Source organism: Neopsephotus bourkii, unplaced genomic scaffold (assembly GCF_033783945.1).
Source record: "Neopsephotus bourkii isolate Nb327-2 ecotype Australia unplaced genomic scaffold, CSIRO-AGI_Nbou_v1 NB_1433, whole genome shotgun sequence".
In the NCBI taxonomy this organism is placed as follows: Eukaryota; Metazoa; Chordata; class Aves; order Psittaciformes; family Psittacidae; genus Neopsephotus; species Neopsephotus bourkii.
In genome coordinates this window covers 910,604-937,802 of record NW_026901910.1, presented here as the reverse complement: position 1 = coordinate 937,802, position 27,199 = coordinate 910,604, and the positions used below count along the sequence as shown (strand labels likewise).

General features: G+C 53.0%; 1 protein-coding gene across 1 annotated transcript; it reads right to left on the bottom strand.

Annotated features, from left to right (window-relative positions):
* Nucleotides 1-651: 651 nt before the first annotated feature.
* Nucleotides 652-27,166, bottom strand: CEP164 (centrosomal protein 164). The gene is made up of 31 exons (XM_061368188.1): nt 26,902-27,166; nt 26,463-26,574; nt 25,952-26,162; nt 24,299-24,460; nt 24,160-24,167; nt 23,407-23,605; nt 22,949-23,026; nt 18,049-18,468; nt 16,591-16,665; nt 16,308-16,391; nt 13,624-13,709; nt 12,440-12,589; nt 10,434-10,649; nt 9,437-9,568; nt 8,688-8,904; nt 8,106-8,183; nt 7,720-7,851; nt 7,300-7,422; nt 6,701-6,844; nt 6,444-6,527; nt 5,610-5,678; nt 5,125-5,303; nt 4,667-4,793; nt 4,191-4,258; nt 3,878-4,085; nt 3,475-3,582; nt 3,104-3,218; nt 2,413-2,760; nt 1,919-1,985; nt 1,555-1,677; nt 652-1,010 (listed from the first exon to the last, which is right to left on the bottom strand). Exons 1-31 carry the CDS (start codon nt 27,122-27,124, stop codon nt 911-913), a joined length of 4,446 nt encoding a protein of 1,481 aa, XP_061224172.1. The 5' UTR covers nt 27,125-27,166; the 3' UTR covers nt 652-910.
* Nucleotides 27,167-27,199: the final 33 nt, after the last annotated feature.

Here is a 27,199-nt window from a genome sequence, read left to right as displayed (position 1 = left end):
CTACAATATTTAACGTCAGCTTGGAGGAAACAGTGACAAAGACGAGCACAGAGCACACCCCTGCTCTGCACCAGCAGAGCCTGGCTCCTGCCTCCCCTTACAGCAGCACCATCTGCCCCCTCCCACAGGAGCATCCCTGCAGCCACTGCCTGCCAGCTGAGCTCAGGTCCCTCTCAGGGCACAGAAGGATGCAGATGGGGCTTTGTCTCATCCATGCTAGGCTGGGCAGGTACCTCCCCATCATCTCTCCCCATCCCTGCTCCATGCTGCACATCCCTAACACAGAAGAGCTCCTGCAGCACAGCGCTGGCTGGCGTGGCACAAAGAGGAAGCAGGGAGCCATGAAAAGCCATTCCCAGCTTAGATCCTACCGCTTCCACTCCAAAAGACAGGAGCATGTCCTGAGAGCCAGAATCTGCCATTCCAATGCTGTCCCTGGGCTCCAGAGCCACGTCATGGTTCGCACTGCCTGCTCACACACGTGCCAGGGGCTGATGACTTGGCCCACCTGCTATTAAGCACCTGCTGGGCCTCAGGGTGGGCTCCTTTCCTGACACGTTTCCTCTAGCAGAGCCTCAGCTGGATTCACAGCCCTCCCCTTGACCAGTTCCTCCAAGTCCTCCGTGAATCACAGCCACGGCTCACGGTCGCTGGAATACTAATGACAGAAGTGTTGATTTATCGAAGCCCTGGTGTTTCACCACTGGATTAAACAGTCTATAAAGTGTATTTGGACACATCACAGGATTAGAAGAATCCACCTGGGGAGTTCACTTCCTCCTTCCTCCGCTCTCTTGGAAAAAGACTTTAATTCAAGGGCACAGCACAAAGATGCAGCAGAGATGGTTGGGAATCACAGGAACCAATGTGTGGCCCCCACCACCACCTCTGCAGAGCCAGGGCCCACCCTTTAGTAATGGTAGAGTTTGATTTGCCTGTTTTCATCCAGTCTTAGCTGAAGTATGTTGGAGCTGCTGGCAGGGGGCTTCTGTGCCCCTGGGAAGAGAGGCCTGGCAGCTGGGTGAAGGAAAAGCCTGGCTTAGGTGAGGCATTAGCAGGCATGAGCAGAGCCAGCAGACAGGACAGGTACCGAGGGGCAGGAGCCAGGCTTGCACACATGTGCTGCATTTAGCCTGCTGCACCCAAGTCAAATGGAATTAAAGGGGGATTAGGGAATTCAAAGGAGCACCGTGCGCAGGACAGCCCGAGGGATTTGCTGCTAATACCAGTCACACTGCCGAGGAAATATAGAGAGCTCTGGTGTAAGGCAGTTACAACAGGAGCATGGAACCGCCCCCACTGACACAACAGGGAGCTCTCACCCATTTGGCCCAACCACACGCTACAACATGCCCTAAAACTGAGCTGGAGCAAGGGAGAGCACCCCAGCCTCAAGACACTGTCCCTCACTGCAGGCTGCTCAGCAGGCAATGCCCGCAGCAAAGCCCCTGATGCTTTCAGTGCTTTACCCCTCCTGATCCACCCACCTCCTGCTGTCTGCTCTGACCTGCTGCAGGACGCTGGAGTGCCATCAGGGACCCAGGCAAAGGATACAGTTTTGACTCCCTCATGAAGTCTTTCAGCCATTTCTCGTTCATCCCAATCATTCCTTCAATACTCGTCCTGTCTGACTCACAGCTCTGGGACTGGGAGCGCTGCATCCGCCGGATCTGCTCCCTGTTGTACAGGAGACAGAAAGAGACAGTGCAAGTGGGAAAAATGGGGTCTAGGCAGAAATGATCCCACACCCACGATGACCCAAGACCGAGCATGTGGCAATGAGTAACTGATGACATCTAACTGATCTACTTAACATATACCTTATTTTATCTACATGGTATACGGTGTGACCTATAAATCATTCCACAGAAAGAAAAGCAACACAGTGAAACAAGAACTCAAGGAACAAGACCCTTACTCTGCAGGTACGTATCCCAGCTTGTTGTCTAGAAGCCTGGAACTTCCAGTGTGCGATGGGAACCCACCTGGAAAACAGAGATTAAATACAGCTCCCCCCAAATCAATAGCATTTATGTCTGGGTGCATTTGCTTTCCTGTACTATGGACACATCGTCCCCACAGGCTGAGCCACCTGCCAAGGACAGAGTGGTGTTAAGGAAACAGAGATGGTGAATCTATCTGCGGGTCACAGGAGGCTTCCAGTGAAGCAGGGCCCCTTCTTGAGCAAGAACTGCTTTCTTGGGTGTATATTAAAGGCTGAACTGCTCCAGAAACCAGATCAGCCATATGCTGCACTTCCTGGAATGAAGCTCTTATTCCTTATCTCATTAGCACCCTTCCTATCAGCAGCACCAGAGGATCTGGCCTTGCCAGTGCTGGAGGGAACACAGTGAGAACTTGTAGGGCTGTGAAGCAAGCAAGCAGATGGAGTAAAGACAGGGAGTTACTCACCTGGGAAGTACTTGTGCCACTTGTCTGCCAGGATGCTGTCCACTGAGCGCCCAGCTGAGAAAGAGTCACTAGAGCTCAGCCCAGAGCTCCAGGCCTGCTGGTCCCCCAAGGACGTCCTTGGTGGGGGCAGCCGGGAGCCGCCTGCATGAAGTCCTGGCGAGGAGGCACACAGAGGAACAGGGGTGCTGTCACGGGGCGTCGAGGTCAAGAGAGGAGGCTGCTGGCTGCTCAGAGAGCCCAAGACACCGAGGACCCTGTTGAGCTCACTAGAGATGCGCATCACAGACTCTGTCAGGAACCTGACCTTGTCTGGCTCAGGGACAGCCTGCAAATCGGCTCTCAAATCCACTGGGGGAAAAGAGGGGAAAAGAGGGGTCACTGGGAAGGCAAGGGAAACCGGAGACCTTCCCTGTCCAAGCTGACACCAATCAATCTGTGCTAAGTGGGATACAGAGGCTTTGCAGCCAGGATTTGTGCCTTGGAGGCTGCTTGGGCACCGAGTGGAGCAGAACCATGATAGCAAGGACATGATCCTCCCATGCTGCAAGAATAGGGCCTGCCAGACAAGTCTGGATATGCACAAGTGTGCACGTCTGGCCTCCCTGCCCCATCCCTCCCCGTTCTATTGTACCCCTTCACATAGCCATAAACCTAACAGCAATTCCCTTGCAAATGGCAGTCAGGCACTTACATTCAGGCTGATTTACGTTTACACTGGATGTGCTGTTTGTATCCTCAGAGTCCCTGAGATCAAAAGTCACCACCTTCTTGCATGCAGCACTCTTCAGTGTGTCTTCATCTGAAAGCTGGGCAAAAGAAGGAAAATGACCCAAATAAGACATGCTGTATGGCTGCTGTGGTTTAAGGCACATCTTATTTGGGTCCCTATTCTGCTCTCAGAGAACGTGTTTCAGAAACCCAGCTCTACTGGCAAGCATCACTCTCTGGCCACCATAAACAGCCTCACCAACAGGGACCAGAGACTTCAGCCCAGGGAAAGGGGCTCTGGGCAGGTTGGAGCGCAGCCAGGCAGGCCCGAGCAGCAGTGATGCTGGTGGTTACCTCCTCCAGCAGCGAGGACTCCAGCTGGCTCAGCCTCTCTTCTTTCTTCTTGAGCAGTACCTGTCCTTTCCGCATAGCAGACTTCATCTTGTCCAACTGCTTGGCTTCCTGCAGGGGGTCAACAGCCAAGCCAAGGAGGAGTGAACCAGAATGACAGGAAAGAACTGCATTAGTGGTTGGGGTGACTTTCATTATCTCACTTCTACTCAGCACTGGAAATGATGCTGCCAGAGTAAAGCTGCTCCCAAGTCTTGGAGAGCATGGGAAATGGAATGTAGAGAGGGCAGAGCACAAGCCTCAACGCCAGCTCACCCCAAGGGAAAGGAGGTAACACTTCCTCCACTTGAAGGTCCCAAGAGCTTCAGCTAAAGCCAAGCTCCTGCGCCTGGGCTGCGCTGCTCACCTCTTCCAGGTTCTTGCGCATGCCCTCCAGGTGCTGGGAGCTCTCGGGATCCTGCACCACCTCCTGGGCCTTCTGCATGTCCTGGTGCCACTGCTGCTTTGCAGCTTTCAGTGCCAAGTGCCTCTTCCTCATGGAGCGGGTCTGGGTCACCAGGAACTCCTTGGCATTCCTGATGGAGATCCCTTCCGCAGAGATGTAGCTCCTGACACTACATGAGAGAGACACACATGCTCCTGCCTTCCTGTGCTGTGCCCTCCTGCTCCTAAAACCACAGCAAACCCTTCTCCAGAAGCAGCTGGGGTAAGATACTCACTGATCAAACTGGAGGTCACTGTCCTCATGGCTTTGGGCGGGTGGGGAAACAGGCTCTCCAGATGAGTGCTGAGGAGTTGAAACATGGAAACAACTGACTTTTGCATGGGAAACTGGGAAACAGAACCCTAGAACCCCATGAGAATCCAATTAGGAGCCAACATTCACAATGCTACCATCAAGTTAGGGCCCAGACCCAAAATCAGTGCCAGGGACGCTCTTCATGGGACTTTTCAAAAGTAACAAAGACATTTCCATCCCTGTTTTGACTCCAAGGGCACTCAAGTATCCCACACTCCTTTCCTCCCAGTAATAAGAGACAGAAATCAGCCCTAAACATATTGATGTCCCCTGGCAAAGAAAAACGCATCACTGCATCTCAACTGACTTCAACCAGAAGGAACAAAAGCTGGGATTTTCAAGGGAGTTACAGCCTCAGATCTCACACTGCAAGCACCTTTAGTCTGCTTTACTCACAGCTTGACTAGCTTCTCCCAGGTCTTCAGCACGGAGCTCAGCTTCCTCCCTTGGAGATTCCACACTTTCTTCTGCCTCCAGTTGTTTCAAAGTGTCCTGTTTGCTTCTGATGGCTGCGTCCAGCTCACTGCCGCACAGAAGACAACACCTGATTACACTGCAGGTCCATCTAGCCCAGGAACCAGTCTCTCAAAGCATCTTATTAACCTCACCAGACAGGTGGAGAGAAGCCAAATGGATGTGACAAGCAGAGGTGAAGGGGCAAAATTACACAGCAAGTGAGTAACAGATCAGGCAACGGAGCCCAGGACCCCTGTGCCCTCAGCACACAGTAAAACACCATTAGGATTCTGAAGGAGTATGGTCCAGCTCAGAGGTAAAGGAGAGGCCCGGGTGAGGTTTCTGTCAGGGCAGAGGGTAGATGTGCTTGTATCAGAGGAAATCCCTCATGCTCTCACCTCTTGCGCTTCTGCAGCCTCTGCTTTCGGGTCTGCAGCAAATCCACCTGAGCCTCCAGCTCAGCCTTCTTGTCCTGGAGCTCCTCCACAGACTTCTGCAGCTGCCGGATGGACTCCAGGAGGCCGGAATGCTCCTTCCTGCTCTCCTCTAGCCGGAGCTGAGAGGCTAAAGCAGCTTCCTAGGAGAAAGCCAAAGAATCCCTCACAGTTATCTCCCCAGCACCAAAGCACACAGCGTGCAGGAGCTGGCTACCTGCACAGCGCACAGGCGGTCCCAGCGCTACACAGGCACACAACCTGGAGGCACAGAACTGGCTCCTTCTCTTAGGAAACAGCTTGGAGCTGATCAAAGTGCCAGCAGGATGGCACTCCAGACCTTCACACTCACAACTCAGGGGAAGCAGTTTGCTTCTTCCAAGCCACAGTTGTAGTGTGCTGCCCTAATCCCCAGAGGAAGAGCAGCACGGCAGCCAAGGCATACATACATCTCGTTCCAGCTTCGCCTGCCTGTCTTCCTCCAGCAGCTGCTGCCTCTTCTTCCTCAGAGACTCCTCCTATACACAGGTAAGACAACAGGTGAGTGTCAGAGGCAGGAGATGCTGATGCCCAGCAGCACTTGCAGCAGGTCAGGCCTAAGTCCAAGACCATTTCAAAACCTGAGGACTGTTGTCAGTTTTGCTTTATTCCCCCCAACATGCTCAAGATCCCCTTCCTCTGTTTGACTTCAAGGGAGAAGTTGGGCATATTTGCATTCCCCTGCAGTGTTCAGGGCTCATGGCCATTTCCACAGGATCCTGCTTTTCTGAAGCCTCTGCTCACCTCCACCATTTCTCTACCTTTTCACTTCCTCACCCCAGTGCTGCTGGGAAAGGAAGGGCTGACAGAAGCAATGTTATCTACAGCCCTTGGCACGGGCCAGGACTTAAGAGATCTGGCAGGTGAGAGCATCAGCCAGGGATTTCTGCCAGCTCCACTGTAGCATTTGGAGTGCTTCCCTCTCCCACTGCTACCCAAGATCCAGAAACCCTCACTCTTTTCACAGCAGCAGGGAGAAGAGGAGGTAAATCAGGAAGGGGCTGACTGAAATCTGACACGATGCTGAGCAGAACATGCCACCTTGAAAGGCTTTAATGATCCCCCTGTCACTTTTACAGCCACTTACTGTCTTTCACTGCAAAGACCAGCCACGAGGCTGTACTGCCAGGAGCACTTAGCCCTGCTCTGCCTGGAGATGGAGGTTTTACCTGTAACCTGCATGGCAGCAATGAGCACTTCTGCAAAGCCTCCCAGGAGAGGCTGGGAGGCCCACGGGGACTCACCCGGCTCAGGAGCTGTGCTGACCTGGTCTGCACGTTCTTCATGCGCACCTCCAGCTCGCTTTCCAACTCCTGCACCTTCCTCTCCTGCACAGAGATGCCGAGTTAGAGAGCAGCACGAGTTCCTCCCTCACCAGGCAGAGCTCTGCCACCACACCAGGAGCTGGGAGAGCACATCCTGCCCATTGTGCTGCAGAGGGTGGGAGGCACACGAGTGCCAGGGCACCCAGGCCATGCCAAGCAGCACAGCACACGCTCACCTTCTCCCGCTGCCTGTGCTGCAGCGCCGCGAGCCGCTCGCCCAGCTCTGCCTGCAGCGCCTTCACCTCCGCCTCGTGCCGCTGCCGCAGGCGCCCCAGCTCGCCCCGCAGGCCCTCCTGCAGCTCTGCTCTCTGCTTCCTCTCCTGTTTGGTGCCAAACACAAGCAGGAACAGCGCTGAGTGAAGCCCAGGGTTCTCCAGCAAAGCATCGCGGCTTCACAGAGAGCAAGCCCGGAGCTAACACCAACTACAGCAGGTCAGAACCTTTTGCATACAGGGACAAGACACTGAGGTTTTGTTATGTACTGCCGACTATATAGTCAAAAATGGGAGGCAGAAGGCTTTCCAAAATGGGTACCCACAAATCTTGTGCAGAAATCCACAAAAGCACGTGGAAGTTGCCTTCACAGAGAACATTTTGACAGCTTATCCTTATAACCCCAGCCTGAATTCACTTTCTGTCATGGCAGCAATGGCCAGGAAGACAATTTCTGGTTCTAGGAGTGGCTGAGATAGACAGGACTGACAAGTAGCTGTGTCAGCCCAACTGAGCAAGCCACCAGTCACCTCCCAACCCCACTGCTCTCACCCAGCAGTACCTCCTCCTCATACTGATCCTGAACCCGTGCCAGAGCCTCCTGATGCTCCTGTTTCATCCTCTCCATTTTCCTCTCATGGTCCTTCTCCACTTCCTGGCGTTTCTCTCTCATCAGCTCGCTGAGCTGCAGGGGTGACACAAGAAGATGTTTCTCTGAACTACAGCATCAGACCCCAGCAGCCCCCCAGGGAACAACTCACACATGAGCAGAGGGACTGAAGCTCAAGAGTACTTTGCAAGTGGGATCAGGCTGTGGCCTGGGTAGCACAAAGCACCCTGGTGAGGTTAAGATGCTGTAGGGGTGTTCTTCCCCCTCAGGCACCACCGTCACACCCGGGCAGGGGATGTGGCCTCTCAGACCCCAGTACACATCCAGTGAGAGGTGGTGAGGGACCATCAGCAATCCAAGGTGAGTACTTGCCTCGCGCTCGTATTCTGTCAGCCGATAGGCTTTCAGCTGCACTTTCTGCTCTGCTCTCTGCAAGTCTTCCCGCAGCTGAGCCTCCTCACTCCTCTGTGCCTCTGCTATCTGGGTTTGCAGGCTGGAAATGACCTGCCATGAAAGCCACCCCCAGAGATTTGTCACCCTTCTGACAAGATCCATTCAGCGTCCTCCTACGGAGAGCAAGCAGCATGGCAAAGACCAGTGTGTGCAGTCTCACCTCCCCCTGCTTGGAGCTTGTCCAAATGCTGAGCCAGACCAGAACCACATTTAGCAAGTGGGAAACATTAACACCACCCTCCTCGGGCACCTTTGGTGGCAGTGTGGGAGAAAACTATTTACACTGTAAGGACACCAGCTCTTACCTTACGATGCTTCTCTTCCGCTGCCGATTTCAGCTGCCGAAGTTCACTTGCAAACTCCTTCTCCAGCTCTTCCATTGCCTACAGGCACAGGAGCAAGACAGGCTGCTGGAAAACCTCGACGTGTGGGGACACACCACACAAGATGCATTTGCCATTATCATCTATCCACAAGCATCGAAACCACAATGGTAAATCCCTTCCAAACCAGAGCACATGCAAGGAGATCTCAGTGGATCTCAATCATGCTGTGCTGGAAGGACTCTGAACTGCCCAGGCTCTCAGGAGGACTAAAGCAGCAGCCAAAGAGGTGATCAGATAAAGTGGCTTGGTTTAGCTTGGCAGAGACACAGCAATCTTTCTCTCTTCTTCACATGCAACATGGCCATTTAAGTAATTGTTATTTAATCACCACTGCAATAAAACCTGGGGGAGTACTCCTCCGACCTCAGCCAGCCTCTAACGTCATCCCTTAGCATCTTCCCTCTGGTTTAAGTGAGCCATTGTTAAAACACATACTGGTGTTATTTCATCTCAATGCTTTAGCTTTGCAACACAAGCCCTAGCTGGGCATAGAGATCTCACCTTCTTCTTTTCCCCATCTAATCTCAACCTGAGCTCACTCAGGGATTGGTCCTTTTCATGCTCCAGCTTGCTCATCTCTTTCTGCTGAAGTTCCTCCATTTCCAGCTTCACTTGCTGCAAAACAAGCTGCTGCTTCCTCTCCAGGCTCTCCTTCTCCATCACCTGCTGGAATTCCCACTCTTCTCTTAGCTTCTGCAGTGTGGCCTCTTGCTCTGCCCTGGTAGGTTTGCAACAAGAGTACAGACAGAAGTCGGTGCTTTACCACTGGACTCCATTTAGGAACCAGAGCCAAGAGATGACAGCACATGCAAGCCAGAAGAAACTGAGACTCACAGCACACCATTCACAAGTGTACCAATTAAGGCTTTGGAAAGAAACAGCAAAGCAGTCAGCAGTGAAATAGGAAATAACCAATTGTAGGTTTTCCAGTGTCTGCCTCCTCCAGTTGCTTCCACAGGCCTTAAGAGCTGTTAAACAGAGACATCCGCTCAAACCAAGCTATGCTGCAAACTGCTCCTCTCCTTGCAGGTGCCATTTCTTTCACTTACATGGCCCAGAGCTGTGGCCCAACATCACAGCAACACAGCATCACATTTCGGACCTTGTACTTGCTACCTCAGCAGGGTACCAGCCACAGGAGGCTCAGGAGGGCTAACACCTCCACTTGGAGCAGTTGCTGGTGACATGTGAGATGCTTCCCTCCCAAAGCAGCAGTTTACATCCCCAGGGATGGCAGGAAAACTTCCCACCTTATCTTCTCCTCCTCTGCTTTGGTCTCTGAGGCAATTTCAGCTCGCAGCTTTGAGAGTCTCTCAGTTTCTTCCTTTCTAATACGCAGCTCTTCCTCCTCAGAGACCTTTGCCAAATCCTCCCGTAGAGCCCTGAGAGATGAGCAGCCAAAAACAGAAACAAGGTTCAGGAGGCTTTCATACCTTCCAACCACCTCCCCAGGGGATCAGCTGCTGCTCCCCCCGGCTGTGCCTGCCCAAGTGAGGCATTCTCAGGGCTCCAGACCAACAACTCCCCTCCATGCATCAGAATCCGGCTGCTGGCACGGGAGCACCAAACCTCTGTTTCAGTGTGCTGCATCCTCATGGATGGCACTTGGGGCTGCGTGTTTTCCTGGTAAATTCAATCAACTCCTATTAAATGAAAGCAGGCTCCCAGCCAAGGAACCTGGATGCCCTATTCCTTAAAGCCTTGTTTGGAAGTCCCTCTGTAGAACATACGGTACCAGAGGTTCAGATGGGTCCTCTGGGGTAACCTCATCTCCTCTAATGCTCCAATTTGCAGTCCTGTTACTACCATCCAGGCCGGGTTTGAACGCTGGCCAGGTGCTAAAGCTCCAAGCACCGAGCTGGAAACTTCTCCCAGGTTAACCATAAGAGAGAGGTTCAGAGCTCTGCAAGCTGCATGTGTATGGAACCAGAGCTCATCCCGCAGGAGATGTGGGAATGCTCTCTCCTCTTCCTGAGGCAGGCCGTGCTCTCCACACACAGCACTGCCAGCAGACCACTGCCCATTGAGATGTGCAGACCCTCACACACAGCACTGCGTGTGCCAGGCAAAGCCCTGTACTCCTCCTCCTCCCCAAAAGCCTTTTTCTTGCCTCCTTTGTCAACAGCTCTGCAAAGCAGCACCACCTCCAAGGTGATGGCCTATAGCAGCCCAAGCCTGTGGCCCCCAGCAATGAAATCACAGCTCAGAGCAGAAACAGGAGGGAGATGGAGTAACAGAAGGAAGTACCTGAGGGATTTTTCTTTTTGCTGACAAAGCTTCTCAGCTTCCTCCTCCTCCTCCGGCTGCCTCCTCTCCTCCTGGAACTGCTGACTTTTCTCCTCCTGTGCTTGCAGTAAGTGTGTTATCTCTTGCCTGTGTTCCAGCTCATCGGCTGCTCCCTCCAGGGACTCATCACTAGGCGGGTTCAAGGACTGCTCGCGTTCAGGTTGCTCCTCAGGTTGCCTACCAAAAAGAGAAGGTTCCTTTGGCAAAAGTGTCACATTAAGGAACAGCAACATCCCCCCAAACCAAGAACCCCAGAGCCCCCTCCTCTAGAAACATCACTGTCCAAGGGAAAGGAGGAGAGAATCCCTTGCTGGTTAGCTCACGGGAGCTGAGGACCAGCAGCACAGGCAGGAAGAGAGGCAGGACACAAGGTGGGTACACACAAGCTCTCCTCACAAGGCTGCTGGGGAACACATAGCACACGCTCCAGGTTGAGCAGCGCATCACCTCCGGTACCAGTGTGGGGATGCTCCCATGGGCTGACTTCCAGAGGAACTCTGACTGACACCTTAACCTGAGCAGCACTCAGGTCCTGGTAACTCCTGCTTTGTCCCACTAGAGATCACCTTGCAAGGGGAACAGGAAGGCTGTAATAGCTCTGAAAGCCAGGCGCTAAAGCAGATGCAGGCAGTACCCGTGTGCAGCCCAGGGACTAGCAGCACCGTGCTGCTGGACCAGGTACTTCCCTGCCATTGCAGTCTGAAGTGTGCTGGGAGCCTGGCAGCTCCAGGCAACAGAAAGCCCCGAAGCACTCCACAAATTCAAACCCAATCTGCTTCTAATTAAGCTTTTTTTCAGACAGAGAGCAGTAAAATTATAAGGTCTGAGAGAGGCTGAAGGGGAAAGAGGGGAAAATGAAGATTGAGCTAAGAAAAAACTCATTCTTTGCTACTGAAAGCTGGAGCAGAAAGGTCTCATCGTGCTCTGTGCTAGCATAAGGCAGAGGGACTTCTGTTTTGCCAGCAATCAAGGAAATAGCAGCCCCAGCAACACAGGCCTGAGTCAGAAGAGAAAAGGTCACTTATGCAGCCATTAGCAAAAAGAACAGGATAGGAAGGAGCAGTTGGGGTCTGGAAAAAGCCACTTCATTATTGCTTCCATGTAATGCTGCCTGCTCGGGGCCTGCTGCAGAGGGGCCTGCAGAAGGTGGTGTTCATCTCCTGCCCTGCCGCTTCCACCTTTTAACATGTTCTTCCTTCTGGCCCAGTGCTTGCTTAAAGGGAGATCCGTCCAACACACACACACACTTACACAGCTCAACACGATTCCAAGGGGAAAGGGAGACTCTGTGCTCGTGCCCATATCACAGATCCCTTCTCCAGCACTCAGTCCTGGGAGGCACTGCCTGCTTTCCCCCATTGCACCTGCTGGTCTGTCACTTGGCACAGAAAGCAAAGTCAGCACAACCACTTCTATGAGCTCTGCTACGGCAGAGGAACCGCGGGGACGGATCTGCAAAGAGCAGCTATTTAGTGCAGCAACAGAGCGCTGGCTTTAGCAAGGAACCTGAGCTCTGCATCCTGTGCTCTGGGCTTATCATACCCCAAAGCAACCAGTGCTCCAGTGACTGGAAAACTGGGGTGATTGCCTGGGTTCTCTTGTTCCCCCCGTCTGTGTGAAAGCATCTCCCAAAGCAAGGTGAACGCTCCCAGCCTCATTAGCAACGCTGGCAAAGAGCAGGAGGCTCCTCCAAGCACAAAGCAACTTCCCTCCAGCCCGAGGCTCCTGTGACACAGAGCCCAAGGGCCGAGCTGCTGCTCTTCCCTCCCCAGGACAGGCTGTTCCCTTGGCACTCAGTGAAACAGCTGCTTGGATTTGCATATAGAGATGCTGGCGCACTGCTTCGCCCACCAAACCGCATCTCCTGGTGCTCCAACTTCACACCCCAGCTTCTACCACCACAGAGGGGAACAAAGGGACAAACACTGTTATGTTCACAACACCAGGGACTTGACCAAAGCCCTTACACTTCCTGTGGGGCAGCAGGCTCCTCCAGACTGCCTGGGATATCCAGCGAGCCCTCCTGCGCCTCCGCTGCCACGGCCTCCTCCTCAGCAGGGCTCTCTAAAGCAAAGCTCTTCTCCTGCGGTGTCTCACAAGCACTCTGACCCCTCTCGCTTTGCAGCACAAAAGAGGGAACACAAGACTGGGTTAGCACAGATCAGCCTGGGGCTGCTGCAGGTAGCAGTGCCTGCCAACGGGACCCATTGCTCTAATAGGGGTCTGCCAACGGCACAGCAAAGCGCCCAGCCATTCAGGCTAACAGGCAGCTGAGGGTTGCATGGGTGCCAGGCTCAAAGTGCTGAATTAATCCCTGGATTACCCCCCTCTCTTTCCAGGTCCTCACAGAATCTCCCCAGGCTAAGTCAGCCCTATTAGCAATACTCACACTGCTGTCCAAGACACAGATGGGAATACTGGCAGGCGTGTTTACATCTACAACCCTACTTCACCTTGGAAGTACAGAGAAGAGAGGCAAGGCAAGCAGGAGCCAGCTTTACAGGCAGAGAGGAGGAGAGGATGCACAGCTGGGAAGCAGGTACCAAGCGATAAGGAGGCAATTCCTGCAGGCACATTGTGGGGGACCTTCACATGAACAGCAACAAGGCTGCAAATCCCAACTGCACGCAGGCAGTCATTAAGATGGACTGCAGCTTCTTGTGTTCACAAGTGTTCCTGGCACAGCAACAGCTTCTTGTCCCCAGCGCCCCAGAGTACACGTAACTGTGCAGAGGCTAAGAGGTTTGACACGATTCATCTATAAATGCCACACGCTGCAGCTCTCAGAGGGAGGGGAGAGCTCGAGAGAGGCCAGGTTCAGACCATCCTGGCACAAGCGTGATGTTCACAGCCTCAGAGAGAAGTCAGAGCTGTGAGGGAAGCAGAGGGCACCTCCGCATCTGGGGCAGCCACAAGGAAGTGAGAGGCAGAAGCTACCAGGAAGCTGAAACAAAGCTGAACCTGCTGAGCCAGTACTAAGAAGGTGGAAGGAGAAGAGAGAGGCTCAGTGAGAAAGCAGCATCTTGGGGTGTTCTACAGGGGACACCTGCACAGGTTACAGAGAGCAGAGCAGAGCAGGGGGGACATGACAGGAAAGTCACCCAGAGCTGGGGCTGTCCACACCTCCTCTGTGGCTCTGTTTGTACCATACCTCTCGGCAGCTTTTGTTCTTTTGCTTTGCTCTTCCTCTACACTTGCTTTGCTTTGGTCTTTTTCCTCTTCTCCCAGCTCCTGGGCCTGCAGGTAAAAGCAAAGTGTGGAGTTTGCTGGCTCCTTCCCCATCCAAGCCTTGCAGGACCTCACAGTGGTCCTGCTGAAGGGCAGCACCCTCTGGTCCAGTGCATCAGCACTGAGCCCAGGGACCAAAGAGCATCCAGGGGCTGCTCCAGAATCCCAGCTGAACGCGCCAGCCTCCTCTCCTGTAGGTAAGCAAGGGGCTCAAAGCATCACAGGAATGCCTTGCAGGAATGCTTCCAGCAGCACAACCAACAGGCCTGGGAGCTCAGCTCCCCAGGGTGTCTCAAGTTAGGGTCTGGGAGCTGTTTTCCAGCACAGAAGATGAACTCCCTGCCAGCACTGAGCAGTTTGGGTGCAGGTTTTGGTTTTCCTCTCACCAAAAACTCAACTCCCCAGAAAGTGTTGGACAAAAATCTCCTAAATGAGGAATGTCATACACGGAGAAGTAAAATAATGCCCAGTGGCCATAAAGCAAACTGATGTACTGGCTGTGCCTCAAATCACAGCAGCACTCAGCCCTGCCTCACATCCTGGCTCTCAGGCAGATGGTGATGGGCAGTATCCCCACGGTCTCACCTACCCAGGGATTCCAGACTCCTTGCTCCAGAGCAGAGTGGTTTTGGTGTTAAAGTGGCTTATTTATGACACAGTAAATACCTGGCACACAAACAGCAAATACCTGAATATGGAGGAGCTTCCTGGTCCCATCCCCAAGCACAGGAGCAGGGCTACACCAACACGGGACTAAAGCAGCTGTAATCACTGCACGTGCTCAGCAGAGCAAACAGCAGAAGGATTCCCTGCGAGTGCTGTCACCTTCCATCCCATCAGCCTGGGCGCAGGTCCCGCAGGCAGCCCCCCTCCTGCCCCGCTGTAAGTAATGACTGCAATTCCCACACCTCAGCAAACGTTTCCTGCCTCAAAATGGGCTCTGTCACCGCTGCCTGCCAAGGGGAAAGGAGAGATAGATGGGGAAGGAGACCTCACTGGGAATAGGGATAACCAGGGTAACGCTGCTGAGCCCACGTGCCAAGGAGAGCAGTCCTGCCATGGAAATCAGGGGCTGCAGGAATCTATGGACACAAGGAGAAAGTGAGAACAATGCCTGCCTGCAGGGAACAAGGGCTGATTTTAACCCTCAGGACCCCAGCAGTCCCAGTGCTGGACGCAGCTCTGTTTTCTGCCCTGTCCCACACTCATGACACAAAGCCAGTCTCCTGGACACAGTCTGTCATCTGCCATCCCACCTCCCTGTCTCCTCCCTCCACACAGCACAGATCCCACAGGACCTCAGCAGGAGGATCTCACTGTCTCCAGTACACACCAGCTTACATTGCATGCCTGCTTCCATCTCCTCACCACCATCACCCCCTGTGCAGCAGCAGGGCGAGCAAATAGGATGCCAGCACTTTAAATGCCTGTTAAGTGGAGGGTGAAGGGAACAGATTCCCCATTGCCAGCAGAAGAGCCAGGTCTAGCAGGAAGCAGCTCATAGGCCCTGCAAGCTACCACAGCTCCTGCCAAAGGAGCCCAACCAGAACCCTCCAGCACTGCTTGTGCAGCTGCTGTGCAGCAGTGTCTCAAACCCACCTCTCTGCTCCAGCCAGGGCTGCAATGAACTCCAGACGTGGCTGCTCCAACCTGACATTTGCATGCACGGTGCCCGTGCTGCAGCAGGAGGGAAGGGGGAACACAGCAGACGCATGGTTGGTTTCCCCTTCCCATCTGATTGTGCTCATTATTAGGCACAAGGGGACCACTGTGATCTCCAGACCCCCTCACAACCCACACTGCTCCTCTCTATGGGGCAGGTGAGGAGGTCGCCACGCAGGGCTCCTCCAGCACAGCCCAGCAGCTCCCAGTCAGAGCAAGGCTGAGGAGCCGCAGCTGGAGCCAGCACACATGGATGTGCCCACCGAGGTGGTGCAGGAGAGGGCAGCTGCAGCGTGGGGCTGAGCAATCGCTCCATCACGGGCTGAGAAGACAAGGAGAAAACCTCAAGATGCACAGCACTTGTTCAGGCAGAGCTGCCTGCTCCTAGGTGCAGCCTGGGCTAACGCACATGTACACTCCTTCATGTGCCACAGACTCACTGAGAGGAGCCTGTTTCTCCCCTTACATGAAAGCAGGCAAGACAACCAAATGCTTAAAAATAAGCTTCCCTAGACCAAAATCTGTCAGAGGGAGCCAGCCTCCTTTTCCTCCCATCTACACACTTGTGTTCTGGTACACAGATCCTTCCCATCTGCTTAAGGGAAAGAAAGGGACAAATATACCCACAAAAGGAAAGAGACTCAGCTTCTCACCACTCCCTTGGAAAGCCATTGACCTCCTGGGGCAGGGAAGCTCACGTTTGAGATTACATTCTGCAGCCCTCACAAGCCACCTGTACTCAGTTTGTTCCTTGTGTAGATACCTACACCTCATCTCTGCAGACAAACCAATGCACTGGTAGTGCTGCTGTAACCCCTGATGCCAAGCACATCACTTGTATTCACCTCCTCAAAGCCCCTGTGCCAACAGCATCATCCTGTTACTGCTGCACCACAATACAGTGTTTGATCCAGACTGGTCCCTGATCACACACAGAGAACTGACCTTGCACATGGGGCTGTCCACAGCAGCAGACAGATCCTCCACATCTGGTACCTGCTCAGAAAGCCAGTTCTTGATGCCCATGTCCTAAAGCAGAAAGGAGGAAAGGGTCAGCGGCCGATGAGCACACACAGGTTTGGCCAGACCCAAATCCTCACACAGCCTGGAACACAGCTATTGAAACCAATAGCACAGGTTACAGGACACAGGAGATGGCTACCCCAGTCCTGCAGGCACCCGTGGCACTGTGTCCCACCCAAGGGACAAGGAGCTTTCAGTGACTCACCCCAGGCCACAGCACCTCACGGTCCAAGCAGTTAGAGACTTGCAAGTCCTCCACACAGTCGCTGGCCTCTGATGTCTTTGGAAGCCAAGAAGAGACCTGTGTTAGAGCCTGTGCACATCCTAGCCCTGCAGCTTCACACCGGCATTCCCAACAAGGTGACAACCCATGTGGGAGGACAAGTCTGGCCTCTCCATAGCAGTTACCCACGACAAGCACAAAGCATCACAGGGGAACAGGGGCAGGAGAGGGGACTGGGGAGGGCCAAGAAGTGCTCCTCAAATACCCCTGACAAAAGGCACTTGCTTCCTGTGCTTTGCTCCTTCTGCACAGATCTCTGTAGCTCTGAGAGCTCCCCAGCCCACCACATAAATGGGTAAAGCCACACAGAACAGTACCATGGTCTTAAAAGCTCTTTAAAGGTACACCTTGGCATGCCCAACTGCAGCAAGGGCTTCTCTGTTCAGTGTGAACACCTGCAGAACCCTGCTGACTTCAGGAGATCTATCCAGATGCATAAAGCAAGTGGGCAGGTAAGTGTAAAAGCAAAGCTTTCAAGTTCCAGCTCTTTGGGACAGAATGTGTTTTCCAGGCACAGTTTTATCCCTTATCATCTCTTAAGGATGCTACACAGCAATGGAACTAGAAAAATCACCAAAATCAGCAGGAACAAAGCTAGACTGGAAGGAAGGAGTTTATCAGCTCTCATATTCTAGCATTTCTGGAAGACACCGAACCAGAGCATGTGTCTGTCTGGCACCCCAGTTGCAGGGGCCAGGCCAGGAACCCATCTGCACCTTGTGACGCTCGATGGTGCCAGAGATGGCACAATCAGCTACCCCGGTTCTAGCTGCTTCTCCTCCTCCTAGGAAAGCTGCAGGCAGGGAGGCACCATGCTCACAGATGAGAGCTGCAGCTCCAAGCCATTCCCCAGGTACCGTCCTTCCCACTCTGACCCGCACCTCCCATGGCATCCCTCCGAAGCTGCGAGTATCACGGCTGGCAGCTCACTTTACACTTTTGTCCCATCTCTGCATAAGCTGAGAGAAACAACAGAAGGAGAGAAACAAAGCAGCACGGACAGCTGGGCTTGGTGTGAACTTCATTATAAACCTGCCTGCTTAGTACAGATGGCAGCACTGAAAGCTGAGACTTATTTCTCCTCCAAGACTCGAAACGCGCGTCTCAGTCCAGGGTTTCTGCCTGTCGGTTGCTTTGGACAGCACTTTGTGCCACAGAACAGAACGATTTCCCAGCTCAGTGCTGAAGATGCTGATCTGGGAATTGAGAGCACTTGTGCCCCCCCCAGGAACACCCTGCTGGCTGGGAAAGTGCTTACGCTGCCTTCACGGAAGACACGTAAGTGCTCCAAGAGCTTTGCTAAAGCAGGGCCTTACAAGGCAACAGGAACAGGCACGGCAGCTTCCACACCAAACCCAACCACGCAGGGAGGTCGCTTACTTCGCCAGCATCCAGCTTGCCATCTGCTTCCAGATCAGCTGCTGCTTCTTCCCTCATTTCATTCACCATCTCAATGGGAGAAGCCAGGTCTAGCTGCTGATCTCCATCAGCAGGTTCAGCAGCCGGAGATGCAGCTCGAGGTGGCCCAGGACCACTGGGCGTATCTACCCCTGCTGCACTCCTTTCCCGCAGGGACTGCGGCAGCTCCACAGCAGCAGAGATGTCACATTCCAGCTCAGGATCAGGCTCGCCCAGTAGGTCATTCCCAGTGTGTTTCCCACCGGGCTCATCCTTGCCGTGGTCAGACAGGCTGCTGTCAGCATCGCCAAGGAGGACTTCAACGGGAGTCGGAGGGCACGCGTCATCGGAATCCAAGGAAAAGTCTTGCCCTTCTTCAGCATGTCTGGATTTTACAGACTCCTTCTAGGCAGCAAGTCAAACACAATTATAGCTACAACATTCTTTACCCCCTCTCTGGGAGGATGCAGCAGTCAGAAACAGCATGGGTTCTGCTACAGCAAAGTCACAGAGCTTTGGGTGACTTCCAGACCAGTTTGATTTCACAAAGAAAGGAACTCCACTGGGATAAACACACTCATTTGCTGGGCTCAGAGCTGTTTGGGTTTTGGTTCTGGTTTGTTAATCTGCTGTGGATATCCATCCACAAGGGCTCAGTGTATAAAAGGTAGCTGTGGTCGCTCTAGGCCCATCAGCCCCTGGGAGCACCCTGCATGCTCTGCAGGAGACCCATTTCTGCTTCCACCCTTCACCTGTTCAGTGAGAGATGGAAATTTGCAAGAGGCTGGTACTGGACATGTAACTCTGTCTGATATCAAGCAGAGAGGAGCAGACAAGCTGCAAGCATCCCACCTCCCAGTGGGCCAAACCGGAGGGCAGGCACCAGTTTAAGCTCTGAGCTCAGAGCAGGGCTGTGACTGACAGCGCACACTCAAGGAGAACACAATCCCGCACTGAAGCTTAGTCACCCCGAGGTGCAGGTGCCTCTCCAGCAGTGGGGAGGCCACCCAGCTCACGAGAACAAGCACGACAGCCAGGAGGAAGCAGGAAAAGGTTCCCTCATCAGCATGCAAACAAAACTGCTAGCACGTCCCACTTTCTCACTGTTTTATTAATGCTGTGGTGTCTTGTCAAACATTAGCTGCATCCTGTGTACAGCATGTACCACACACAGACCGCATATTTTAACGATGTATTTTTATCAGAGTGCAACTGGAATGCTGTCAGCTTGAGAGCCGGAGCTGCAGCGCACTGACAGCGCCTCTCCCAGCCCACTGTTGGTCTGGGGACCTTCCCAGGGCTGAGAGCAGCACCCAGCAGGACAACAGAGAAACCCCATCACCAGCTACCCAAAGAGCTGCAGCCCAGAGCCCCAGCTGTGATTCAAACCAAAGCCTATGGCCCCTTTCCAGTGTGGTGCCTGCTCAGCAGAGCTTCAAACACACACCACTGAACCAACCACCAGCCACAAAGGCTTCATAGCACCTGAACCCAGACAGGCTTGGGCAAGAGGCACTGCCCCACTGCAGTAACACTGAAGCAGGCCTCACTTTGATCTGGGGTTGAGGGCATCTGGAAAGTTGGGCTCCCTTTGGGACAGGCTTGCTTTAGAGCTCTCCTTGAGCCCTCTCTCCAGGACATGTGACAGCGCCCAAGGAAAGGTATGCCCGATGAGAGCAGTGAGGTTTATGTACACAGATGTATGTGTAAAACAGTACAGAGACACTTCCCTTTGAGGAGCACAACGCCACAACAGAATACACCAATGACTCCAGCAACACCGTGCACACAAAGGCTTCTCTCCAGGCAAGTTTACCTCCGTTACTAAAACATCCCAGCATAATCTCTTTAGCTGGCAGAATCCTGCTTTAAGCACGGATAGAGACAAAGCTTTTGTCAGCATTACACCTCAATGATCACAAATGCAGCTCTCTGGAAGAGCTCTGCCAATCAGACATACAGGTGGAGGAGGAGGGAGGTTTTCCCTGTGCACAAACAGGCTATGGATTTTCCATGGATTTCAGAGCTGGGACAAGTCACTCAGGATATAATTGGCTTTCACTGATCTTTTCACAAGCTGCAACACATTTTCCCCGCAGCTCAGTGACGCTAACTGATGTGAAATTTCTGCCCATCAAATCCTTGTGTCCAGACTTCCAGTGATCAGCACAAGCCTGGAGAAAAGCACATCAATACCAACAGGACCAGCTTTGGGAAAGGCATCTGATCCAGAGATGAATCATCAGGATGAACAGCAGCCCCCAGAACTGAGCCCTGCTCATCTCAAAGAGGTGAAGTCCACAGGGGGTTAGGTTCGACAGACCTCATCTGGGTAGCATTTGCCCTGGGGTTTTAAGTTTACACCTCTCCTCATGCATGTAATACAATAACCAGCAAAAGAAACAAACCAAGCAGCTATCAGGCACACACCACAACACTCAAAGCTGCCTACTGCATGCCCAGCTTCAGTGACATCATGAGAACAGAGCCATGATATCAGAGCCACTCATCACCTCTCTCAGGCTGCCAGCTTCTTCTGCAGGGCTCCTTCGGTGCTGGAGGTCAGCATCAGCAGCATCAGCTACCCAGCTGCCACAGTCTTCCTCCTCTGCTTTCTTCTCCTAGTGGGTGAGGTAACGCATCCACTAGCAAAAGTCCTCACATCATCTTCCTAAGGTGCTCAGGTCATCCAGATGTGACAGGTCACAGCCCTGCCTCTCACCCCTGCATCTGCCCTCCAGCTCAACAGCTTTCCAGCTTGGGAAAGGAGTTCACCGGAGCTCAGCAGCTCCCAGGCCCACTTTCCCCAACAAAACCCTTTCTGTCCGCGTGCTTTGCTGCAGCTCACTACAGCAGTTCTCAGGCACACCCCCCCCCAGCACAGAGAGAGCAAGGCTATGGACACAGGAGCCATCCTGCCTTCCGCTGTCATCCCTGCACTGGTGTTTCATGGATGCCTTTGTTTCCCGGAAGCAGCAGCTCTGCTCCCTGCATCCCGGCAGTACCGCACAAGCTCTATGGCACAGGGTTTATTTACGGAGAGCTCCTGTTCACACACCTCCATCTGACAGAGCAGCCTCGTGTGCCAACTTCCCAGCACACAGAGGACCCCTGAGCCCCAGTGTTTACCCAGAGGCTGACCTGGACAGGAGGCAGAGCTCTAAACCTCCCAAGCTGCAAGCACCAGCAGGGGATCACTTCCGCTGCTGCGTGACCATGTCCCCAGGCACCAGCGATGCTTCCAGACCTTCTCCTCCTCTTGCCCCATCCAGCAGTATCCCAAAGCCCTTCTTCTTAGCAAGAGCTAAGCCAAGCCAACCAAGCTCCCTACATGAGTCCCTCTCACCAAGAGTACATTCTAAGGACACATAAACCTCACACCTCAAGGTCCCCAGCACCTGACTTGGGTTTCATTTGCACTGCCTCTTTCCCAGCTAACTCCCTCCTTGCTCCAGAAAAGCCCACAGAGGGAGGCAGCATTCCTTTCCACCTCTCTTCCTTCTCTCCAGACCCTTATTTCACCTTCAATGCAGCCTCCCCTCTCCCCCAGCATCCTTGTGTCTCAGCAAGTCACTAAACCCTCATGCTGCTTTTCTCTGAATACAGGTATTCGGCCTTGACGCACAGGCTACACGAAGCCACGAGGTTTTTATCACTTCACCCAATTACACCTTAGATTTCCCCCCTTAAGGCTTGCTCTACAAATCCTTTCCTCCCGTTTTGCAAAGGAGCTGGAGAACCAGGCTTAGGCTCGCTCATAGGAATGCTTTTCTACTGCCATCTCATGGAAGCACACCAGAATTACCTTTTCCAGTGGGGTTCTAATATCAGGACTAAGAGATCCCCCATCTGGGTTAACTGAGCCTGGCTGTTGGGCAGCAGCTGCCATTTCACTATAGCTTCCTGAAGCCCTGCACTGAAACGCCAAGCTAGCTCTGTTCTGGATGAGTTAACATTCCAGTGATGAACTGGACCCTAAAAGGCTGCTGCTTGTTTGGAGACCAGGGAATCAGCCCTTTCTTTCCCCCTACTTTAGCATAAGCCTTTGCAGTTTCCACCCAGCGCTGGGCTCACTACCAAAGCCCTTGACAGCTTAGTTTTTGTGTGCAGTGAACAGGATAAGGCAAATACTGTAAAACACTTTAAGAGAAATTAATTTGCCTTTCAGACAGTGGAAGGGGATTTCACAGCAGTGAGACAGGATTAATGTCAGCACCGTTGGGCTGCATCACCAGAGCTGCTTGCCACGCACTTCCCATTGTGCCCTTGTCACCTTAAGCCTCATCACTGCTGAGAGGCATGGAAAGGCAATGTCTGCACCAGCCCACAAGCGTCCTCAAGTCGCTGCTGACACTGCCCCAGCCACAGAATGTCAGCAGTGCAAGAAGGAAGAAAACAGCTTTCAGGACCACACGCAGGCCACATGAAAGGTTTAAGATTCCTGTGGAACTAAGTGTGAGAAAGGCATTTCCAGAGCACATTCCCCTCTGCTCTCCCCAATGCCACCATTGCCACTTCAGCTGAGAACTGAAACAAGCAGCACAGAAGCAAACCTTCCTCATACTGCAAGCACAGTGGCACCTCTGCTCTGAGGCTCTCACCTTTCTGCTGTTGAAGAGCCCTTCTCCAGCCTGCCTGTCCCACCTGCATCACTTCAGATTTCTCTGCTTTAGAACAAAACAAAGCTCCAACATGGGCAAAGGTGCCATCTCCTCAAATCCCACCCACCAAACCACAAGCATCCTCCCTCAAGCACAAATTTGCATCCAACACACCCCCCCTGTCCCCTGCAAACTGTATCTGGCTTCTCACACACTCCCCAGCGCTGCTGCTGTGCCTCCATCAGCCTGCTCCAGGTTGGTCCTGCTCACACATGGCTTACCTCAGAGTCAAAGCTGCCTCCCAGGGCACTGACATCCACGTGCAGGTTTCTGAACAGTCCTCGTGTCTCATGGGAGCTCTGAAGTATGGAAAAGCAAAAGGGGCATGGTCAAAACTGAGTTCTGACCCCTGCAATCCCACCAGCACCCAGGAGGCACTGGGGGTTCCTAAGCCTCAAAATAAGACAGTAAAGCTATAGCACTGCTTCAAGGCAACACACCTACAGCCCCTTCCTTCTGGAATTACCTCATGGCAGACAGTGACTAATAGGGAGTACCATGACAGAAAAGGATTAGATGCTTCTTGGTGACCCAACAACGCAGAGGAAGCGCAGCACAAACTAAGGCCCTGAGTCAAATGGAACAGCTAGGGCCAACCACCAGAGCATCAGTTTTTCATTCTCTGAGGTCTCCTGCACTACAGTTACGGACTCACATTAAGAACCAAGGCACAACCCACCTCGTTTTCACTTTCTTCCTCTTCACTTCTCCCTTTATCTAGAGCACCTGGGTTCAAGGAACTCTCCTCTTCACAGACCAAGCCCAGCGACTTCTTCATCTGGTTGGTGGCCTTACAGGTCTCTGGAGGCTGTGGGGCCAAAGAGAAGGGAGGTGAGAGGAGAGCCAAGGGAAAGGACAGATACAAACCCACTGAGGCACTGCCAGCAGCAGGGGACATGCTGAATTCTGAGAAGGTGCTTGAGATAGTGCTGCTAGAGCAATGGCCAGCTGGGAGAGCATATATTCCTTATGAGGCCATGCTGTCCCTTAGATCAGAGGGTTCTGTCCTCTAGGATGACAGCTGCAAAACCTGCCTGTGCCTCAAAACACTGGTTCAGTCCCGCCCAGCCCATAATAAAAACAAGGTGCTTGAAACCACCAGAGATAAGGCTTAGCCAGACTAAAACCTTTGCTGAAGGTGTTTATCTGTATGTTTGGCACTACACTGGTTTTGTTTCCTTTCAAAAGGAAATGCTTGGAAAAAGGAATGCTTGGAAACCCTGCATCCATCCAGAAAACTCTGCTTTTCACTTTTTATTCTTAGCAAATAGCTGAGGGACAATATGATTTATTGCATTACATCATCTGTAATGCATATCACACAAATCAATGTTCTGAACTCAACAGACTTCTCCCGCCAACAGTAACTGAAGCAGTTCTTTCTTTAAGTCTGCCAATCACAGCAGAAGAAAGCTCAGCACAGATTTAGTACTGGGCTCCCTAGAAACAGCAAGAGAACAGCGGTATGGTGAGGGACAGCAGGGAAGTGGGGTTCAACAGACATCACCAATGCTTCTCAGTGTCCCCATCCCCAGGTGCTCTGCAGCGCATTCCCAGAGCCAGGACCTTACCTGTGTCCCTGCTGCGGTGCCGAGGCCGGCGGGTGCGGGGCTGCAGTGCTGCAGGGGGAGCGGGCTGGGGCGCAGGCTGGGGAGCAGGGGTGCTGGGACCCCACGCAGCGGGGCCAGGCCCCCCGGGGGCACCTGCACGGGCGCCAGCTGCATGCCTGCGGGCTGGAATGTGCACAGGGCTCACTGACACAGCACGGGACACGGCTCCTCACAACAGACAGGACCCAGCCCACATGAGACCCACCACCACTGTGAGACCCCACACCCAGCAATGCCCAGCACGTGACACACACTTTGATTTACTCACACATTTTGTCTCCCAAAGGCCCATCTGAATACAGTGATTCACTTTACAGCAGCAAGGTAATCCAGAAAATCAATGGGCATCACTCCAAACCAAAGCAAGAACAACAGCCGCTACACCACCTCACATGTACCCACACACAGCACCCTCTGGGAGGGCTCTTACCCAGTGCCATGCACCCAAGGCAAACTGGGCAGCTCCCCTTCTGCCCTGCTGCTCTGCACAGCATGAAATGAGTGAAGGAGAAACCACTCTGATGGCAAGAAGCCTCCTACTCTCCCCAAGCTGCAATTACCACCTCCTTTTAGACAGAGATCCAGGCTGCTTCCTCACCTTACACCAGTGGAAAAGTTACAGACAGCACAAAGCACTCTGCTGCAGCACATCCACAAGAAGCTAGTAAATACATCTCTCCCCTTCAAAGGGCAGCAAGAGCCCAAGGAGCCATCCAGCATCCTCCCCTCTCAGCAGCTCATGTTTGACATCAAGTTATCCTCCCCCAGAAACGTGGCCATGACCATGGAGTTCCCACCCCATGACACTGCACAGGTTCAGCTCGGAGCACACACATGCCAGGGTTTTCTCTGTAGCACGCACGCCAGCTCATGCTCCAGCAGAGCACATGCACATTCAGACATCACAGCTCCTCTGCGCTGTGTCTGCACCAGGCTGCAGACTGAAAGCGGAGCTAAATCACTCTTAGGCTGAGGAGCAGGGAGATGAATGTGCACCAATCCTTCTTCCACAAAGTCACTGCCACAGCAATGGCAACAGAATAAATCACACATTCCACTCTAACAGAATAAATCACACTGATTATTTTCTGCAGATGGCCATTAACTATGAGTTAATGCAGAGCAGAGGATGTTAGCTGTCCTTCAGCAAAGATAAACCCGCTTCCACGGGGCTAATTAAAACTTGCAGGGTAATCTGCACTTTATCTGATATTTATAGTCATAGTTCTTATCAGTGAGCACTACCACATGCTGATAACTGGAAACCTGAGTTAGTGACGTGGTGGAGGCACAGCTGGGCACCCCCAGCAGCACAGCAATCCATTAACATTAAATGCACTGACCTTTCAGATCATTTCTTACTTCAGGACAGCAGATTCAGTAACTTCTTATTAAACTGAGGCAATTACTTATGGACAAAGAGTTTGGGCAGAACAGAGCAAGACGACCCAGCTATTCCCAGAGGAAGACAGTGACATTTCTAGACAGCCTCTATGACAGCAACAACAGGTAATCTGATTGCAGTCTCACCTCTGCTTCTCCCAAAGGCATATATTTATCATGAGAACTCTGTGCCCAGCCTCCCCAGAAGCACTGCGAGTGGAGTCTACTCACAGCAAGCTGCTTCAATGACTGCTTCTCCTTCTTGCTCTTCTTCTCTTTCTTTTCTTTCTTCTTCTTCTCTTTCTTTTTCAAGCTGCCACATGCCAGCAGCTTCTCTCGCTCCTGAATGACAAGCTCTCTGTAGTGATCATCACACGGGTGGTCCCACACGGATTGGCCATTTACAAAGTTGAAGTAATAGATCTCACCAGTGGTGTCTTGGCTGTATGGCAAAAACACCATGAAAAGATGAAAGAGCACATATAGACAGAGCTGCACGTCCCAGCACATCCTTACTGAATCACCAAGAGCCACATTGGTGTGAGGAAGGAGCTCTCCTAGAGATTGCTCACATCCACATCCAACTTCCTAAATGCTCTTTCCCTCTATTCCACCACCCCAAAAAGACCCAGGCATCCACAGGAGGCACATCTCCTGCAGCACTGCCCCTATCAGACTGCCACTGATGTGGGCAGCACAGAGCAGGGAAGGGCAGGAACCCTACCACTGACAGAGCTCTCACCAAGGCTTCCACCCCGGAGGTAACACGGCCACGATTCCTTCCCTGGCCAACCACAGCAGCTCCGGCTCCTTCTTGGGGTCGATCCCGATCGCCCGGGCATAATCCTGGACTTCTGGAAAACAGAAGAGGAACCAGTGGAGATGATCTGCACCAGGCACTAAGCAATAAAGCCAACTTCCCCAACTAAAGCACAGGGGCACCCAGGGGAAACAGAGCTGCCAGCATGGCCCATGTGTCAGTGGACTCACTGTGCCGTGGTTCCCTGGCAGGCTGGAGGCAGACTGCAAAATGGCATTTATCTTTACAACCAGAAAGTTAATGTCTTCTACAAAATCCCATTTATTCTACCCTCATACTCTCCCCAGTCCCTATTTTCTTCATACACTGGCACTGAATTGCATGCACGAATCCCAGCTCCCGGGAGGGCAGGATCCGTTACCTTGCTCACTGGGAACATAGGTCTCATCGTAATCTTCTTCCAGGATGATCTGGTCACCAATGCGCACCACAGGTTCCTCCATGGCCTTCTGCATCTGGCGCCATGAAGGAAGCGACACAGGAATCACAGTGATCAACTGCACCCGGTGTCCTAGCAGGGAACGGGATGCCCGAGCACCTTTACGGCACAGCGATGCGCTCCGGCTGCAGGACGTGCCCCACATGCCCGGCACTGAGCCGCCACCTCCGCCCGCGCCGGGTTTAAACCCTTACGTAAAGGGAGGCTCAGGAGCAATGGT